The following is a 21,247-nucleotide window of genomic DNA, read 5'->3' as shown; positions in this document are numbered from 1 at the left end:
ACATAATACTATTACTTGCTTGAGAGTCATGCTGTACATTTGATAATATTAAAGGTGGGTAATCTGATTGACAATCTCATCCCACTTTACCTCATCAAAATGCTGATTTTGGTATCAGATGAAAGCTCGTATTTTTTTATAAACATATTGAAATTTGGCATTCCAAATCGGTATATTTCCATATAAATCATCAAAAAACTGCAGAATTAGGCAGTTTTTTGATGATATCTTCGGAAATACACTGAGTTCAAACTTCTAATTTTAATATGTTTATGAGAAAAAGAGGCCCTTTCACTTGAAATCAATATATTACATGATCATGCTGATTATCAATAATAAAAACACTGTAGACTACCAATATCATGCTGTATAAATGTCGGTAATTCCATTAGGAATTAGTTACATTTACAAAAAACCATTTACATGTTCTTATTGCATGAGTGTTTGAAAGGGATGACAAGATTGAAAGAATTTGTTTTTCGAAATAAATAAGGTCACCTTCCTTTAAGTACAATTTCACCTCAACATGCTTATTTCTTTTTTTTTTAATCATTAAGAGGGTACTACACCCCTGGCCAATTTTGTGCCTATTTTTGTATTTTTCGTAAAAATTATAGCACATTGGTGACAGGTAAGATATGTATATTATAGGGGCAAGGACTACAACTACTGTACTGAAAATTCAGCAACTCAAAGCAAGTAGTTATTGATCAAATATTGGTTTTCCCTCATTTTTGACTGTAACTCCACAACTGTTGTCTGTGCTGAAATAAAATTTCCAGTGCAGTAGTTGTAGTCCTTGCCCCTATAATACATATCTTACTTGTCACCAATGCGCTATAATTTTTGAGCAAAATGCAAAAATAGGCACAAAATTGGGCAGGTGTAGTACCCTTAAAGTGTTGAGTTGTGAGCCACAGCAGTTGTTTTGATCATTGGCATCAAGCAACTTTGCATCAAACATTGCGTGAGCCCTGAAGTATAGCATGCTATGGGAATTATAATATAGTAGCTTGGATTACATATGAGGGTGGTTACTCTCATAATAACTTGTTAGATTACACACCGTTCTGTTCACATGTTGACACTGCCGTTGCCATTTTGTTGTTGATTTTGTTTATCTGCTGTTTTCTTAAGGGCCTCATACAAGTTACTTTTCTGCCTTTCAGCCAGACTATTTATATGGCTTGCACTTGCTGATGCTGCTTGTTGTTGACTCATACGGGATAGTAGGCTACTCATTTGGTTGTATGCACCTGCAAAATTACAATATGTATCATTAAGTAACAATCACTTCTAAATTAATTTTTAAGACATGCCTTGTGTACCAGTGAATTTTAGATGATTTTGATAATTCTGTTGAAAGATAATCTACAGTTTCCTTTGCAATAGGAAGATGTCTATTAAATGAACAAATTAAGTTTGAGACTTAAGTTAATTGGGAAACAAACAAAAAGTTTGATGACATCTTATCATCTAAGAGGCTGACTACTCCTGCCCTGAAACACAAGTGTGAAATGTGAAAAATTCCAACCCAAAATGATCCATTTTAACTAATATTTTAACTAGTTTCTTACAAATGTAATCGGACTTTTGACCTTTCTTAAATTTTGTTTTATTCCCTTAGAGAAGAACAGGAACTATAATTTGTCCCCCCACAGGCAGGTATGTCCGCGGAGATTTTTCTCTGCCTACATGTATGTATGTATGTTATGTTTCCATTTGTAATCGCATGTTTAATTGTGCTAGTGTGCGATGCGGGATTCTTCTTTCCCCTGTACTGTGTCTAGCTAAGCACAAGTCACTTCTGTAAAAGTGTTTGAGTGACACCAAGAATGTTTTGGCTTATAATTGGCAAAAAGATGAACTCATAACATCACATATTGGTATAGAATGGCACAGAGTTGGGCACACCACTTACGGTAGTTGCGCACTGGGCCACGCTTATGTGAATTTACACGAGTGTAATTTCAAGCAAAGATGCCAGTCAGTGTTGTCAAAAAATCCTGAAATGGCAAAAAAATTCCTGAAAAATGTACTTTGCTCATACATTTGTACAGGATCATCCCAAGTAAAAGTTCCTGAAATCAGGAAATTTCCTGAAGAATGGCAACACTGATGCCCACAATAACAAAAACCAAATAATTTTTGCCAATTATAAGCTAAACAAACTTTACACATATAACCATGCGATCCATCTGACTGCTAACTAACAACTTACCTGGGGCGGCCGCTGCATTACCATAGCTATTAGCAAGCAGCTGGGATACACTCTGGTTGCCAGCAGTCCCCTGAGGCATCATCTGCAAGCTACGCTGTCGCTGCTGCTGTAGTTGCTGGTACTGGCGCATCAAAAGCTAAAGAGATAAGCATAATATTTACTTAATTTGATGTCTAAGTTTGTCTCTCTGTTACATACGTTCTATTGGTATCTGCCAATAGAGCTTTATCAGTACTCGATATTGTGCATGCACTTGCTGACACTTATGGTATACTAATATGGGAGTGTCAACATGATGGCATGCACCACAAGCAATATTTTCTATTTGGTGGAATATCAACGACACTGCTAAAACCAATTATTTTATCACCCTTGTTTATTTGAAATCCTAATTTGTAGGGAAATTAAAGAAAATATTTCTCCGATATGCAAAACATGGCTGAATAATAACTTTAAAATCAATTAACCATGTACATTTGTAGAAAAAATACCATTTTGGAATAGCCATAGTTTCTAAATTGAGTATTGGAACTGCATGCATTATTTATATTATGATATATATGTTAAGTTTTTAATCAAAGTAATTCCAGTATCTGATGATGCAGAAAGAATGGCACAATAGAAACTGGCTGAAGATCTTAACAATTGATCCTGTGCAAGGATCTGCCATCTTGCTCCCAAAACGAGATTTTCCCTGCAAATGCATGGGCAAAAAGTGAATTTGTTTTTCACGCTTTACTAGCAAAACACCACACGGCTTTTGCACATCATATGCAGTAATTTATCATGCATATGAAAGGCGTACGCACGCACACAACACACACTTGCAGATAGAACCTTGTTTTGTGATGACCGTACAATCGTTTATGCCATCACCGACTATCAAAACTCCAATAACAAAGACCTTTTCGGTCGATTCCAGACTCCTTTATAAAATCTATGCGCACATCGTCACTTGAGCACAATGACCTGTGCAGTAACAATCACAAATGATGCATACTTAGGGTTACTTTGGCATAGGCTTTTGGGATTGACCAAAATGGTCTGAATCAGGGCACAAGTGTTTAATTCACTGTTCAAAGAATAATAATTAGTAGTGGTACTTTGATATGCAATCTTTTTTCCCTTGTTAACAATTACATTCATTTTTAAAATGTATACAACATGATTAAGAATATATCAAACACAAAATGGCTGTGAAAACCAGTAAAATCATACTTTTAGAACCATACTGTTAGTGTAAATTCACTCAACACAAACACTTATTCAGTTTCTTAATACAAATTACCAACCAACCACCTTGATTGAGAGAGAAATTATAATGAGATGACAAATAACACTAATATTTAAAGCATGTTGTCATATGCAGTATGTGTTCAAATCAGTAATTAGTGTATTTCACTTTTAAGCATCTTGCAAAATAAAAGCACAAGTGCAGCAGGCAGCAAAGAGTGACGTGGAATTTCTTCAGCCCGATTTATTCATTTTTAAGGGGAAAAGGAAACGCAAAAGCTGTAAGCCATCCATATAATGTCACATTGTCAACAGGAAAGTATTTGTCCATCTTTTTGGACATTTTCCAAAATAATGGACTCCCAGGAATATAGATATTTTTGGAGGGAAATTTTGCTTTCCCAAATTAAGAAATACAAAGAGGAAATTGTGTTGTTATTTTTGTGGGAAATTTGGGTTTATCTTCGAAGGAAATTCTCATTTGTCAAGGTCTGAAAATGCTCAGCAATGATACAGTTTGAAGACTGTACAAATACTTAATGATTTTTAATCATTATGACACACATTTCTGACACCCTCTTTGATGTGATGTAAATATAGATGGCCTTTCATACTATAATCAATAATAGCATGCTGTTTGTATTACTAATCAGGGTGTCATCAAAATAAATGTGGGAGATATTCAGCTTTGCTGTGAAGGCAAAATAACTAAAATGATAACAGAGAATTTTGTTTCCGACAAGTACCGGGGTAAGCCTCAATCAGTTATTATGAAAGTAATCCAAGGAGGTGCATAACCAGTCTGGTTATTGAAAGGGGCTAAACGCCTGCTCATGAAGAAGCTTGTTTCTGCAGATGAAACATGGTCCAAAAAGGCAGATTTTAAAAATACACATATGTTCATCCTTTTCATCCCAAATCAGAAGGGGCAGTGTACTCCCTGTACCCTACCACCCCCTGGTTACACCTCTAAATCCAACAACTAGTGATTGAGAAAGATGGTCACATACTCAACACTCAAAAGGTTAAATATCAAGGAATCAAAAACACGGCGGAAGAATTAAAGGCGACCTGGGATAGTCTTGCCAACTGCACTGTGCATATTATATCAGAGTTAATTTCATGATTTAAATGTTGGTACTTTTTACCCTTCTGACACTGTTTTCTATGCATGATTCCATTCATCATGGCTTAATTTATGATTACATTTGTATTTTGAAATCGAAAAGCACATTATCCCAAATATGGCCTAAAATGGCTGATCATGACTCTGTAAGAGATCACTCCATGCAGTATCATGTTGGCAATACCTACAAGGAACAGACTGAATAATCTTTATCATATCATTGACTAGACTTCAGAGTGGAATAAGATCAGAGATGATTGTCAGATAAAAAGCTAGTGAGCACTAAAACATCAGAAATATGACTGACAGGAGTTTTAACAAGTAATTTCATGTTCCAGTCCTATCATTTCTAGAGTCATGTTGAGTATCAAGTCACTGACCTTATCTCTTTAGGTACATTTGGAAAAATGAACTTGAGTCACTTCATTTCTGATAAGTCTTAACTTATGACAAGTCTGACAACTGACATCATTTGAAACTTTGCTCAGAAAGTGTAAGACTGAAAGTCAATATAATCTGGTTACATCAAACCAAACATTTCATCTCCAATCTGTTTGAAATCTAGTCATGATGATATAACAATTTTTCAACCGGTTCCCTATAATACTCACTTGCTGATCATATTGGCTGACTGGCACACGATATTCCCTACCATTTATCTAAAAAAATAGAGTGATAAAAAAAGCATAAACAACACATGCAAGGAAAAAAAATGAAAGCCGGCCAAGTACAACACAGACATGCATGTACGTATGTATGTTTCCTGGTGGTGTGCCTGCCATACTCACCGCTTGGCTGTGTGCGTATACGTTGGATGGCCAGCCATATGGATTATAGCCATTCAACTAGATGTAATTAATACAAGTACATAAAAGATAAATTAGTTGCACTAAATTGGGAATCTTGAGGGGCATTGGGTGAATTCGTCTGGGTAATTCCTTACAGGATAATTTATAGACCTAACGAGATTTGAGCACACAATTTTGGATTTTACACTATTTTAGCTCATAATGAAGGGGACTGTTGGTGTCAAATGGGCCTCAAAGAAGATGCACCAGGCAATTCTGGTCAAATTTTGTCCAAAGTGCGATTTATTCAGAAGTTCCATGACATTAATTGTGTAGATTCCTAATATTTTTACGACCAACACAGAATTAACATGATTTATTCAACGCTTCAAAAGGTTAGGTAATATTTTTTCACTTCGGTTGTTTAAAAAATTATGGATAATTAATGAATGTTTCATGAGCTGTGCTAAGCTTTAAGGGATCTAAAATGAGCGTTTATTGCATTTCGACAGTATTTTTTGTGGGACATGAGAGCACCTCAGACCTATCGAATTGCATTCTGAATATGAAGCATGTCTTTCTGATATCAAATAATTTTCATTTTTGAAAATCACAATATAATACAAATTTTATGACAAATTATAAAAATTTGATATTTTTCAAATTTTTGATATATAACAGTCCTCGAAAATTATATAAATCTAATGACATATTCTTAAAGTGCATGTAGCAGGGAGGAAAAGCCGACGGTCAATTGAAAATTTTGACCTTTCATATTGAAGATATGGATTTTTTTCCCAAAAAGACCTAATTTTTGTTGGTGTTTTGCGAAAAAAAATCCATATCTTCAATACGAAAGGTCAAAATTTTCAATTGATCGTCGACTTTTCATCCCACCTACATACACTTTAAGTACAAATCATCAGATTTATAAAGTTTACTTCAAGTACTGTTAAATATCAAAAATATCAATTTTAATGATTTGCCATAAAATGTGTATTAAATTGCAATTTCAAAAAATCAAAATTATTTGATATCAGAATGACATTCTTCGTATTCAGAATGCAATTCGATATGTCTGATGTGCTCTAATGTCCCACAATAAATACTGTCCAAACGTTCATACCCCAGCCCTTAAACTTATCACTTGCAAATTGTATGCATGTGATCTTGAAATTGTTACCCGCTGGGCGGTTACTTTTTCCTGGTAATGCCCTAAAGCGAAGTTACCCGCCCCTGGCGTTTGGGCAGGTGCTCAACCCTTGATACTTACATTTATATTTCTATATTGTTGTTGGTGTTGTTGTCCAAGTATACTCTGTCCAGCTTGTAATACACTGCTACCATCTTCATACAATTGCTGCAAGAGATTATCAAAATATAGAATACAATGTAAATCTACTCCAGATACGGAAGGCTAATGCAATAATCCCTCACCTCGAGGATGAGTTGTCAAAATCATTTTCTAGATTTGTTTAGACTTGCACTGGTATAAAAAAAAAGTTTATTAGTCAACATGTCTAAGGTTTCTGTACATGCATGGAATAAGTGGTTGTGGCGTGGCTGATATGGATTATGGAAGCCTAAATATATTAAGATAATGCACTTGGAATGTTTTGATGGATCAAGGGCAGAAAGACCCATAATATATTGCCAGTAATATCCATGATATTATACTAATGCAGGTCTCATACTCTCTGCCGCTGAGCTGTGTGACACTTCATCATGCCGCTTGTATTTTTCTGCAAGCGGAGCGGCACACCGCCAAGTGGCAGCAGCATGACTCTGAAAGCCAATGTGGCCGCTCTGCACCACTCCAAAATCGTATTTTGTTCTCATGCGTCAGAGCGGCACCGCTTCGCGTTGATTTGAATTCAACTCCTAGCGAAGTTGCCGCTTGGGCAGAGGTGGAGTGATTGATATATAGGCTTGCCGCTGGTCACCGCTAGCTTTTCTGGTGCAAATGCGCAGTGGAGCATAATCATCGTCTGAGCGGCAGGAAAGTATGAAACCAGCATTTCTTAAAGATTACTGACTCAAAATTGCACCATAAGTAACGCTATGGCAAATCCACCATCTTGGTTTGCCGCTTATGGACGTCACTTAATGTATCTCGGGTATTTGTTGGTAACATCCTGAAATCTTGCACGCTTTTGAAATGTATTACACACTGGACGTAAACAGCCACACACTTTGTATTGCAGCTTCCCGGACGCATAGCAAAATATTCCAGAGGTACATTAAGTGGCCTCCATGAACAACACACAAAGATGGCGTAGTAGTCTTTTATTATATCTCACTAGGTAAAACATATATACCTTGGCCATCTATTACATCAACACCACAAGCATGCAGGATATCATCAGCAGCAACATCATCAGCAACACAGCAATAGACAGACAAGTCAACAGCATCATCAGGATAACATATGGATGAGGATGATATTTTACATGAGGCATAAACATAGCATGCATAAATTAATAAAAGCCAAGAAAAAATGAGCAGGATAAAAATATATTTAAGCAAACAAAATCAATGAAAATGTGAGATGCCTCCACAAACTGAATGAGATGAATGATACGTTAGGTGTTGAAATGTTCAAAAAAACGTTGAACATTGACATTGAAAATATTGACTACATTTAAATGTTTGTGACCAGCTCTAACACAATGAGCACTATGTCAACAAAATGACTTTTTGAAATATAATTTACTTCAAAAGCTTTAAAATCACACCAATCATGTACATTTTTTTGTACCAGCCACTTTTAGCAATGGCATATGCTGTGATTTCACTGATTTGGTTGTAATTTTTGCCCCCTTATTAATCAAGAAAGTCTGAAGTATTAGAAAAGTACTATTTAATATTCCCTTTTCATGCCAATTTGATCATTTCAATGTTAATCAATTCCAAAACATTCATAAGTTAATGTTGGAAAACATTGATATTTTTCAATACATTGAAACATTGTAATTGTACTCCTCTTTAACTGAACCACATTGCCTACATGTTAATTTTTCAAGATGAATCAAATTGTTGCGATCATGGCAAGTGATGTGATCATGCTAAATGAGTAATTTGTCGCTAATACTGCTTAAAAATGAGATATTGCCAATAATAGTTTTCAACTTGCTTTGTATTTTATTGCTCTCAGCAACCGTAAGTTCAATTGTGATGGGGTTTTCATCAAAATAAAGGTCTGCAAATATCCCATATTATGAACATGGAAAGTGAATGTTGGATTTGCATGTCAAATGACTTGATGATTGCATTACTTACAGTCTGTCCACTTAGAAGTACAAACCAAATCTGTGGCATCGGGGGTTGATCGCGCAGCAGTTGGCGCGCCAAAGAAGCATTGCACGGAAATAATTATTCTCAGTTTCCGAGATCTATTTACTTTGTACTTCTATGTGGAGACTATAATAGTGCCTGATGCCTTTAAGTGGTAATTTGTGTGTGTAATTGTTCACACATTGTCAACTACTAAGCTTGCTTTTAATTAAATTCATGATGTGAGTTTTCTTGCATAGAGCTATTTCTAAAAGAACATATTCGCACATTTTTGTGTTAGCTGTTTTGAGTGTGAAAATTAATGTTGCACCAAAATTTACACTTTTACATTAGCATCCAACTCCATATATGAACCATCTTTATTATATTCTGTTGACAGAGGGTGATGTTATGGATTTTTTTTGAACAGTGAAAAAGCCCTGCTTTTGCTATTCGCATAAGGTGCATCGCGTGAAGCACTATTAAATAAATTAAGATAGATTATACGTATCTGTTAATCAGCATTTTGCAAAAACCCCAACAAAATGTAAAGGCATAACAGGTGTGCGCAGAATAATTTATTTACCACTTAGCAAAGCCTTTAAATGATTCAGATGAGTGAATAGACCTATATGTAATGATGCACAATTATTCCAGACTTGTTGAACAGGCAGTATATCTCAAGTTATATGTGATAATATGGCCCAAGTTATCAACCTTGAAAAACACTTTGCAGCATACTCAAGACTTAAATTTAGCATTTCCATACCAAATTAGCATATTCACACTTTCAAAGCATTCTTTAGCATTTTCAGTTCGGCGACAAAAGAAAGAAACCCTGCTCTACGGGCGGACGAACCTTTCAAGTAGGGTCGGTCGGTTGGCCTTTTTTTTTTTTTTTTTTTTTTTGGAAATGACCCAAAAAAATCACCAAAATCTGTAAATAATTTTCAATTTGAGAAAATACAAAAAAAAAAAAAATTTGTTCCTGAAATTTCCGAAATTTGGGTCGGCATTCATTTGTACAGGAAAATTTTTTTCCCAATTTGTTTAAAATCTGAGTCAGGCCTGTAGAACAGGGTTTTCATTTTTCCTCACCTTATCTTAATTTGTTCAGTATTAGTAGAAAACACTGAAAATCAGTACTAGTTAGCAGCTGCATAAAGCCCAAACAAAATGATTGTGAACCGTTGCAATTCTGAAACATACATGCAAACAAATGTGAAAAAACTTTTGAGAAAGATAACCTACCTGTAGCATCATAGGAGTTGCACCATAGGACTGAGCGTAACCTGTATTATATGGTCCCCTTGACAACTGGTAACTCATACGACCTTCCTTCTCTGCATTGTAATCAGCCCATGCGGCCTTCCTATCTTCCTCAGATAACTCCTCATCAATCTTGTTCTCCAGAAGGGAGTCGTGTTCGTGGTATTTCACAATCCAGTCTTTCCGTTCCTTCAACAGATCTGCCAAGATGTGATCCTGTGAGAATTACAAGGAAATATTATTCTCAATACTCACCTGCTAGGACCAATGCCAAGCAACATTAGACCAGTATATTCCTACAAATACTAACCACTTTCTTCTCATGCATGCAACACTTACCTTTAATAATTATTACAAGTGAGAGGGCTTAAGGTGGTTTTAAATGCAAATTAAAGATCTATGGACCGTTTTCATCTTTGGCACAGAAGAAGATAATAATTTTAAAAAATTTTCGGCAGTGTTTTCAGCATCATACCTCCTCTGATTATTGCTCTCCAGGGACCGAAAAATTTCAGACCTGGATACTGCCCTCATACGGTTGAAATTGCACATGTCCAAATAAATATTGGAATGGTGTCAAATCGTTCAAGAACATCACGAATGACCTCTGCTGATTTTCCCGTAAAAAGTTTGTAAGTAATATGGAATCTGTGGCCAAAAAACGATTTTTTTTAATTTGCAAAAATGTTGGAATTCATGCTTTCCCTAAACTTTGCCTTTAACACCACCTTAAATGCCTCCCCTATATTCTTTTAAAAAACTGGGGAAAGTGCGAATTTGCTTTTGTAGCAAAATTGCAAATGTTTTGGAATCCCGATTTATTAAAATTTCTTCCAAATCTAAACCATAAATATAATGTTTGGTCTGTTTTTTCATTAAATTTTGTATATTTTCAGATTTAATTTTGCCAATCACCCACATCCATGGGGCCCTATACTATATGTCATCTTGGCGAGTCTGTGACACCACCACATTGAGGCAGCTGTTTCATGCAACCATCTATGACATCTTTAAACAGATTTGTGTGTATATCAGCCCTTTGAGCGAACACTTAGGATTTAAAGCTGTGCCCACTGCCCAGTTAAATGCGCACTGACATGCCAACTAGTACGGTTTCACCGTATTTAGTACGGTAAAACATGAAAAATATGGCTCCCGAAAATACATAGGGTAGATAAATGTTGTTTTGCTGACTACCTTTGGTAGAGCTGGTAATGGTTGTTCCTCCCTATCTGGATCATCAAGCCTATCTGGTGTGAATGTATACAGCTCTTGTAATTGACCTGATGTGAAATGTCTTTCTATCTGATGCTCATCAACCACTCGCTGAGACAATGACTGCTTGGCAACCTGGTGAAAAGGAAGCAATAGAGAGGAGATTTTGATAAACTAATTACAATTTTACATTCATAATGGTTGAAAAGTATACAAGAACCTGTGGTTATTTAATTGTGCCTAACTTTGGTCTGTGACCAAGCTTGGCAACCTGGGCTTCAAAGGTTAATAATAATCACAATTTTACATTCATAAAAGCAGTGAATACCCAGCAACTTGAACTTCTTTACTGGCTTGAAATTTTGATGACTAAAACCTGGCTGTGATGGTTTATCATGTCTTGCCGGTAAGGGTTCTCTCTCTGCCATAGAGAACATACTTGGAACTGGACAAGCAGAATGTCATAAACAAGTTGACAAGTTTCAATCTTAAAATTTACTTTTTCAATTCTTCAAATAAGTATAAACACAACTCTAGACTTCTGAATAAATGATTTTTCACAATAAAACTTTAGGCTAATTTTTGGCATCTAACTTACCTGTCTTTCATATATCTTTTCTTCCATAGTGCCCTAATTACACAAATAAACAGAAAATACATGCATGAATCTATGTTAGCAGAGATGACAAGATACAATAATACTACAAATTTCAATTGAATGAACACAGCCTGACACAGGAAGCATTTTAAATGGCAGGGTTAAACTTGTTTAAGAAGTGTCCGAAAATTGTTTGTTGCAAATGGGAACCATTCGTGCTTGAGTGTCCTCCCCCTTCCCTATTTGTATTTTGTGATAAAACTGTGATAACATTAAAACTGTCACTACATTACAAAGGTGGGTGACCCGACTAGCAGCCGCATCCCCTCACTTAACACCATTAAAATGCAGATTTTGTTATTAGATGAAAGCACATATTTTTCTCATCTGAACTTTAAGGGGGTACTACACCCCTGGCCAATTTTGTGCCTATTTTTGCATTTTTCTCAAACATTATAGCACATTGGTGACAAGTAAGATATGGATATTATAGGGGCAAGGACTACAACTACTGCACTGCAAATTCAGCAACTCAAGACAAGTAGTTATTGATTTATTGATCAAATATTGGTTTTCCCTCATTTTTGACTGTAACTCCACAACTGTTGTCTGTGCTGAAATAAAATTTCCAGTGCAATAGTTGTAGTCCTTGCCCCTATATACATATCTTACTTGTCACCAATGTGCTATAATTTCTGAGAAAAATGCAAAATAGGCACAAAATTGGCCAGGTGTAAACTATAAAGGCTTCAAATATGTGTCATTTAGGTGGTATGAACAAAAACAAGGAAGTTTGGAGGTATGCCAACCCAGAACTGTTCTTTCACTTCTTTGGGCCACTGGCCTGCTTTTAGAATCCAAATTACTGGAGCAATTGAACTCAAAACCTGGAATAAGAATGTTTGAATGATGACGGGCCTCAAAGTGAAGTAGAAAATATTGTGTTACATTTGGAGCAAGATTTTAAACAGAATAAGTGATCTAACAAACAAGTGTTTCTTACCTGTGCCACAAACCTATAGATGAAGACCGGTCTCTCCTGGCCAAACCTGTACACTCTGAAGATAGACTGTGTGTCATGGCTAGGGTTCCATGATGCATCAAAGATGATGACACGATTAGCACCAACAAGGTTCACACCAAGAGATCCGGCTTTGGTTGAGATGAGAAACAGTCTGGCCCTGTCACAGGTAAATATCATATCAACTTGTTAACAAAATTGTCTTCAAAAAATTCACAGCAAAATTAGTTTAAACTCTTCTGATAATGGCCTTTTTTTTACATCACCATCATTCATAAGCAAAAGTCAAAACTCAATAAGGCTACGAAAAAAAGAAACCCTGTTCTACGGGCGCACGGACCTTTCAAGTCGGGTCGGTCGGTCAGCCCTCTTTTTTTCTTCTTTTTTTTTTTAAATGACCCAAAAAATCACCAAAATCTGTAAATAATTTGCAATTTGAGAAAATAAAAAAACAATTTTTGTTCCAGAAATTTCCGAAATTTGGGTCAGCATTTATATGTACAGGAAAAAATTTCCCCCCAATTTGTTCAAAATCTGGGTCGGTCGGGCCCGTTGAACAGGGTTTTCTTTTCTCGTTGCCTAATCAAGAATTACCCAGTACTATGAGGTTAGCTAAAACACTGAATGAAATTTGTGAGTCTTGGACTCGGACTCAGACTTGGGTACCAGGGACTTGCATATGGTAGACTCAACTACAATTCTGCTTAATATGCCATTATATAGATGAGTTGACGTCAATGCCTGGCAGTATGCGCACGCATCATATTTTGTTCAGGGCTCGTGTTTTTAAAACTCCTGCCACATCACAATAAGGCTATTGAACAGTGCAGTGGTTGCATGGGGTTCACTCAAGCATATCGATATACTGTTGATAAACATTGAGGTCACCTCATCTATACACAAGCCAAAGGAACAAGCTTTCATTCAATGTGCATGATAATGCCGAGTTTTGTCTCTATCAAGTTTTGGAAACCTCCTTTTCGGTCAACTTCAATAACTTGACTACTGTATGGACAAGAAATGGTTTAAACTGCACCGCAAGTGTGACCCGATGCTGGGATTAAAATTGTTAATTTCTCATTTAATCATACAAACAAATTGCCTGATTACTTATGTCATGAAGGTAAAATTCCACAAATGTGAGGAAATGGCCATCTTAGCTTTAACCGTTTCACAACACAAACCCTATAAATTGACAATCAAAATTTTCCACCAATAGCTTTGTGGAAACGATCCTATTTTGAATCTATTGATTAATTCTAGTTGCTCCCACCTACGTGAATATAACTATTGGCCATTTGAACAGGTGAAAACAAAAAAACTTGCCCAATATTGTGACCTTGAACGAAATATGGCCGGTGAAATTTGCTGTAGTCATGGTAGTGTAAAAATTGGGTTGCCGAATTTTGCACCTGGGCTTGGCACACAACAAATAGATTGTCATAAAAAATACACTTTTAATATTTTACTATTTTTAGCCAACATAATGACAGAAACCATTTTTTATTTGTGATTGTAAAAACATACAAAACTAGGCCTATGTTGTGCGATTTCCTTTATCTACAAAAAATAGCATTCGGCGACTGGAAAAAAAAAAATCGCATTAGCATAGCTCTTTTCACTAAAACACCTTTTTTTTGCCTAACTCACCTTATATTTTCTATATCATTGAAGATATCACACCAGCGATGCCTATAAGCAGCTGATGTGGAGCCATCCATACGGAAATAATCTTCACCCTTGATCCAGGCACCTGCACCTCCAATCTAACAAAACAAATTAAAAAACATAAAATAAAAGGAGTTTGTAAATAAGATTCTGGACTTGCACCACTTTCTCTAATTAGATATGGTGGAACAGGCTGGAGCAAAATGACGGTACCCATCCATTTCTTATTTTTGTAATTTGCTAACCATGTTGTTGGAACTACTTGGCTATCTAATTCAATAGGACAATGTCAAGTACATGGCTTCAGAGAGGAGGCGTTACTACATAGCCGCCTTGGACCCCAATCTCAAGACAAAGGGAGACGTTCTATCTGGAGTCTACAAGCCGATCATCAAGTCATGTGACCCGGATTTTCCGGTGGGTCATATGACTAGGTGTTTACTGCTCCACCTCACTTTTTAATGAAATCCAATGGATGCAGGAAGAAATATCAAATAAGTCAAATATTTGTTCAGAGAACTGTTTAAAATCCCTGCTACAGGGTGTCCCAAAAAAAAGAGGCCCCTCATTGCGCCCTCTGTTTCTCCTATTTCTGAAAAGTTGATCAAATATATTTTGGTATGTAAAAAACCTTGAGTCGTTAGCTTTAATAAACCAAATCAATTATATCAATCGGCTCACAACTTTTGAAGATATGCTCTTTTAAAGAAATGTACCCGTTTTCACTCTGTCCACGGAGAAGGTTTGGCTACTTCAAAGATTGAAAAGGAGTACACATACCATGCATGAATATCAAACATTCCTCAATGATAACTTTATAAAATAACTTTAATTATGGAATGGGCTTTACCAGTGGGTTTATGGGCAATGGATTTTGTTAATAGTGTCATTAATTTGTGTGTAAAATGGATGCCGAATGGGACTTCTTTTGCTTTACTTGCAATAATATTATTTTCTTAGTTATTTATGCCTTTTTGTTTTATTATGTTTCTTAATTTCTTACTTTGTTATTTCTTGCTTTCTTTTTTTATTTACAGCATAAGTCATTTCTCTTTTTAGGATTAAAGGTAGCCCTAAAAGGCTGTTTGGTTTGTCTTTGGTTCTTCTGAAGTGAGTTTACTGTGCTGCTCTGCCCTCTACCTGGTTGCCTCCTTGGCGAATACAGGTTTCAGCCCTGGTCCTCATTGCATCAATTGCGTTGGGTACCATCCTTGTGCGCCGGATACTTGCGAATGCATTCAGTAATACGTTTGCGAAGATCTTGGATTTTGCCACAAAGGAAACAAATCAAGTGGTGTGAGGTCTGGTGATCGTGCAGGCCACTCCACAGCATGAGCCATCCCAACCACTCTGTTTGTTATCCGTGGACACAGTGAAAAACGGGTACTTTTATTCAAAAGAGCATATCTTCAAAAGTTGTGAGCCGATTGATATAATTGTTTTGGTTTATAAAAGCTAACGATTAAAGGTTTCTTTGTATACCAAAATATATTTAATCAACTTTTCAGAAATAGGCGAAAAAGAGGGTGCAATCAGGGGCCTCTTTTTATTGGGACACCCTGTATCTTGGTTTACAAATCAAAATGTCAAAATGTGTGAAACTTCTCTAGCATAGATGGGAAGCACTCATGTAAGCAAGTGTGACCAAATATTAAATCTGGTATTGATAGTGAAATTCACAATAAAAGCTTTTTTCACAATTTTAATTGTCCTGAAGAGGTTTCTTGTATTCAAATAGCTACACATTTAAGGAGGCTGTGTACTCTCAGACATGCATGTAGTAAAAGTGCAATAACTTTGTAATTATTCGTGCAAGACATATAAAAGTATACCATTTTATGAAGGCAAGACATCAATAAATCTTAATACAGATTTGGGGTAAAAACAACAATTATGAAGAAAATCACAAAAAGTGAGTTTTTGGCAATATTTGTTAGGTACATCATAACAAAAAACACTCTTTCCAAAATATTTTATTTTGTTTTTAGCTAAATCTTGAGGCTCCATTCCAAAAAAGTTTTTTTATTTTTTTGATATTGGCCGTATTTTTTGAGATATTGACATAAAAGGCATCAAATTGAACTTTTTAAAATTCACAAACGCCTATTTGCACAAAATGATGCCTAAAATCGGAAATAGACCAAAATATAAAAAAATGAGAAAACCATTTCTTGAGTCGATCATGCTGTTTACGATGATCATATTTGCTTACCTATAGATGCTGTATTTATTGAGTTATCGTGTACCTAAATCGTCATTTTACCAAGAAAATGAACATTGAAATAATGGCCGTTGAAGTTTAAAGTGGTCATATTTTGCACTTTCATCGAATTTCGCAGGAGAATGTGGCAGTTTTTATTTTTCTACCTTACATTACATAAACATCGGGTAAATCCACGGCCCCTTGAGAAGTTTGAGTGAAATCCATTCATAACTTGATATTTAAATCGGGGAAAGAACTTGAAAAACCCACATTTTATCAGCTAAAACGGAGCCATTTGACCACTAGGTTTTTGTGCTTCTGTGGTGTTTCCATAAGATGTGCAGCGATGCAGATAAGCGTCGCGTATGCGTAAGCGTATTTGTGCGTTAACAAATTACGCGATACGCAACGCGATGCTTTGTTGCGCGCGTGTACCCTGCTGGTACAACAAAGATTTTCTTTCCTTTTCAATTTCAAACACGAGTGGAATAGTGAAATAAAATCCTTAAAATATTGCAGTTGGATTTTACAAATCTGGATTTTCATTCCTTGTATTTATAAAAAACATAACAAAGTACAAACATATAAAAAAACTCAATTTTGCGAAAGAAACAATGTCTAGAGTACACAGCTGCCTTAAGTGGCATATTTTCTAATTTCCTGCAGACGTGAAAGATGAAGGTCGGCCGCCATCAATAATATTTTGGGACATTGATAGGTTTTGATAACACTTTTCAATCACAACACTAAAAAATTCTCTGGAGCCCCCCGTTAAAAAATATGACCACCCCCTAAAAATCGCTCCAAAATCACCTAAAATACGTTTTAAAAAGCAGTTTTTCATAGCATTTCAAGGAAATATTGTAAGAAACTCCATAATTCAACAGGTCCCAAACAAATTGGCATTAAAAATACATATATTGGTGAATCTCCTCACAAATTTGCAGAAGCCAGCAATTTCATTAAGGTGGATTTTTCATAAACTCAATATAGCCATATTTTCAAAATGTCGGAAATGAGAAAAAATGCAAATTTTACCTAATTTCTAACTTAATTATTGCCTTTATTCAGGCTGAGTTTGATATGACCTTTTTAGATAAACGTTTCCCATCCTTTGACTATAGGAAAATGCTTTTTCTATTGTGGGATCTTTTTCCAATTTGTTATGAGGGGTCTTTAAAATATTGCATTTTGCATTAGTTCGTAAATCAACAAAATCAAAATGAGCATATTAATATTTTCTAATACTATGTACAATTTGTATTAATCAGAAAGAAAATATTATATAACATCAGTATGTAGATTATTAATAACAACTGAGTGCAAGTTTTTACCTAGAAGTGAATTTTAATGTCCAAATATCCCATTTTTGGCTGTATTTGGTCAATAATTTACATTCATATATGCCTACATACATGGCGCTACCTAACGGCGCGCTTGATTGTTTGAGACTAAACAACGGCGATATGGCCCAGCGTTTAGGACCGGCTGGTCTGCGTAGGGATTTCAGGTGGAGAAATAATGGTATATGATGAAGAAATAGTATAGTATCACAAAATGTTCTGGTATAAGCGTGGTTTTCATGAATGAATCCCTAAATTAAATTTGATGATGCGTGAGAATTTGTTAGATTACATCCACTTGGTCCCATTACCATTTGGTACAATAACCATTTGGTCCTATTTACCATTTAGACCAAAACCCAATAGTCTAGGGACCGTTCACAAACACTTGTGGGGGGTGGGACTGATGCAAATCGCGAAAAATTTTCGGGGCCACCCCTTTACAGACCTCAAGGCCCCTCCCCTTTTTGACATGAAAATTATGGGTCAACCCCATAGAAACCTATTTCGTTTTAAAGTTTGGAGTGACAGATACCTCATACTGGCCCATGTCCCATGCCTGTGGCACCCCCGGTGATGCATGGTGAGCCTATACCGGTTATATTATTTATATACCTTTGTAAAGACCGGAAAAGAAGAACAAATAGCGCGGCAAAATGTCACTTTCAATACATGCAGGCCGCTTCTTCTAAATTTTTGGGTACACTATATTGATGAATGTAGTATGTTTATACACGTGCCCGTCTCTTTTACATATATTTACAGCCCGTAACCAGTAGCCCGTAGGCGATTTTTTTTGATGAATTGGCAAATACACGACATAGTATTAGATTATTACTGGTTATTAGACCATACGGTTAATAGACCAAACGGTTATTAAATCAAAGGTAATTAGGCCAGATTGTTAATAATACTAGAATTTACGCGGTTCATAAGGTGGCCCCACCCAAAGGTGTGGAAACAACAAATAATATGCAATATGTTAATAAGCTCATTAATATCAATAAAATATATGCAAATAACATGACACAAAACTATCCAGCACATCAGGCCACCATATACTACATGTATCACAAGACCAAGTTAGAAGATGATCGGTTGTTGCGTTTAAGCTGTAGAGTGGATTGATGAAAATGTAAGCAAAATATGCAAATCAGCTCATCAATATTCATTGATATACAAATAACATGACACACACTATACAGCACACCATGCCACCATATCCAATCACCAAATCAAGTTTGAAGTTGATCGGTTATTGCGTTTAAGCTGCAGAGTGAATTAATGAAAATGTAGCTGCAAAATGTAGGCAAAATATGCAAATAAACTCATTAATATTCATAAATATGCCAATAACATGACAGAAAACTATACAGCACATCAAGCTACCATGACCAATCACCAAACCAAGTTTGAAGTTGATAGGTTATTACGTTTAAGCTGCACAGTGGATTAATGAATTTGCTTCCGCCGGACAGCCAAACAAAGAAACAAACAACCAGTCAACCATTTGGATGATAACATAAGTCCCACATATAAGAGGAGACCAAAAATATTAGACCAAATGGTTATTAGTCTATATGGTCAGTAGACATACTAGTTAATGGACCAAACAATATTATACTAAATGGACATTAGACTATATGATTATTAGACGTGGTAATTATAGCCTTTCTGGTACTAGACCTTTTGTATATATATATATACAGACTTGATATTTAGTATGGAATATTTTTTTGCAAAATTCCAAGACTGGTCTGGAAGGGGTCTGCATAAACCGCACGGGCTAAATATTAATCGGGGTGTATCGGGAGATGGTGTAACGTAATTTTTTGACAGAAAATGTGCTTTCCAAATTCCATTAGTTTACATTATGACGCTCATAATGTAGTGAATTATCCTAAAATTGCGGTTTTAAGGAGACTGAATTGGATTTTGTGGGGTAAAATTTCTGAATGTGAGCAACATCATTCTGTTATTATCAAATTTATTGAGGTTTAAGGTGATGTTTACTGAACCTTAATACCAATAAGTGTTCATCAGAACTAAAATGCACTTGTAATTTACCAGTTTTGAAAGTGGGAGGAGCTTTAAAAATATGGCTCTCAAAAGTGGTACGCACTCAGTTTGAATGGCCCCTTACAATCTTACTGTGCACAAACAAGCAGCGTGAGTTCATTGGACAACCAGAAATCCGCGCAGTTGTTTTTGTACCATAAGTTTATAACATTTGACCCACGGGGAGTCATTTAAACTTTCTGAGTACGTACCACTTTTAAGAGCCATATTTTAATCTCCTCCCATGTTCAAAAATGTGCAAGTGTATTTCAAATGTGATAAATGCCAATTGCTGACGAAGTTTAGGAAGTATCACCTCAAACCCCTATACATTTGATTTTGATAATAACAGAACAATTTTGCATAAAGTCCTAAATTCCAGCCCAGTCCTCGAATTTTGCGAGAAAATATTCCATACTAAAGGTCAAGTCTGTAGATAAAATGGGTATTAGACCAAATGGTATTAGACCAAATGGCAATAGATCTGACACCTGATAAAGTCCCCGAATGCGTGAGTCTCACGCTCAATGAGATATTATAAACGTACATCATTACATGTACATATTCACATCCAATTTTAGACAATGCTTGAAGTACCTGTACATGTTATTTGATAGATAACTCATATTATCAAATTCGCCTTTGAAAAGAAATGAAAATTCCATTGCATTGGTAGTAGATATTATATGAAGTATGGCGTGGTGTTTGTTTTGTTTTGTTATAAATGTGTTGTTGTTTTTTGCCTGATCTAACAGTTAACTAAATATTAGTCAATTTTATTTTAAATATGATTTATTACCTAAACAGTGTAATGTTGGTTGCAAATTCCACTTTCGAAAATATGTTTAAAGACACAAATTCCTTGGAAAAAACAAATTCCATTAAAAAAACACATTCTGTTATTAGAAACATATTTCTAAAATCAGCAATCAAAATAAATATCATATCAATCTAGGAAACCCAAGTTTCATATCATTAGTTAGCAGGGAGATTCATATGCAAATTCCATGAAAATTAACAAATTCCACTATAATAAAAGAGCAAAATCCACATGAAAATAGTTATCAAACTTAAATCAGTAATAACCTTGGTTGAGAATTGAAGCCGTATTGTGAATGTAAAATAATTAGTATGTTTATACATGGAAAACGTTAATTGAGTCTACAAAAAAAGCAAAAAACGGAAAATCCGCCAAAATCAACAAACTCCCTGCAGTATAGGAAAAAAAGTC

The 21,247-nt window shown here is 35.6% G+C and overlaps 1 protein-coding gene across 1 annotated transcript in view; it reads right to left on the bottom strand.

The window, feature by feature from the left end:
- The window catches only part of LOC140161289 (uncharacterized), a 54,006-nt gene that overhangs the window by 7,655 nt on the left and 25,104 nt on the right, over positions 1-21,247 (bottom strand). Inside the window, 9 exon segments of the mRNA XM_072184763.1 lie at positions 1,067-1,256; positions 2,222-2,357; positions 5,369-5,425; positions 6,642-6,728; positions 9,893-10,126; positions 11,108-11,260; positions 11,724-11,756; positions 12,727-12,904; positions 14,395-14,510. Of these exon segments, the coding sequence (XP_072040864.1) occupies positions 1,075-1,256; positions 2,222-2,357; positions 5,369-5,425; positions 6,642-6,728; positions 9,893-10,126; positions 11,108-11,260; positions 11,724-11,756; positions 12,727-12,904; positions 14,395-14,510 (1,176 nt within the window). The 3' untranslated portion in view covers positions 1,067-1,074.

Source organism: Amphiura filiformis, chromosome 9, assembly GCF_039555335.1.
Source record: "Amphiura filiformis chromosome 9, Afil_fr2py, whole genome shotgun sequence".
In the NCBI taxonomy this organism is placed as follows: domain Eukaryota; kingdom Metazoa; phylum Echinodermata; class Ophiuroidea; order Amphilepidida; family Amphiuridae; genus Amphiura; species Amphiura filiformis.
This window is presented reverse-complemented; position numbering and strand designations above follow the sequence as displayed.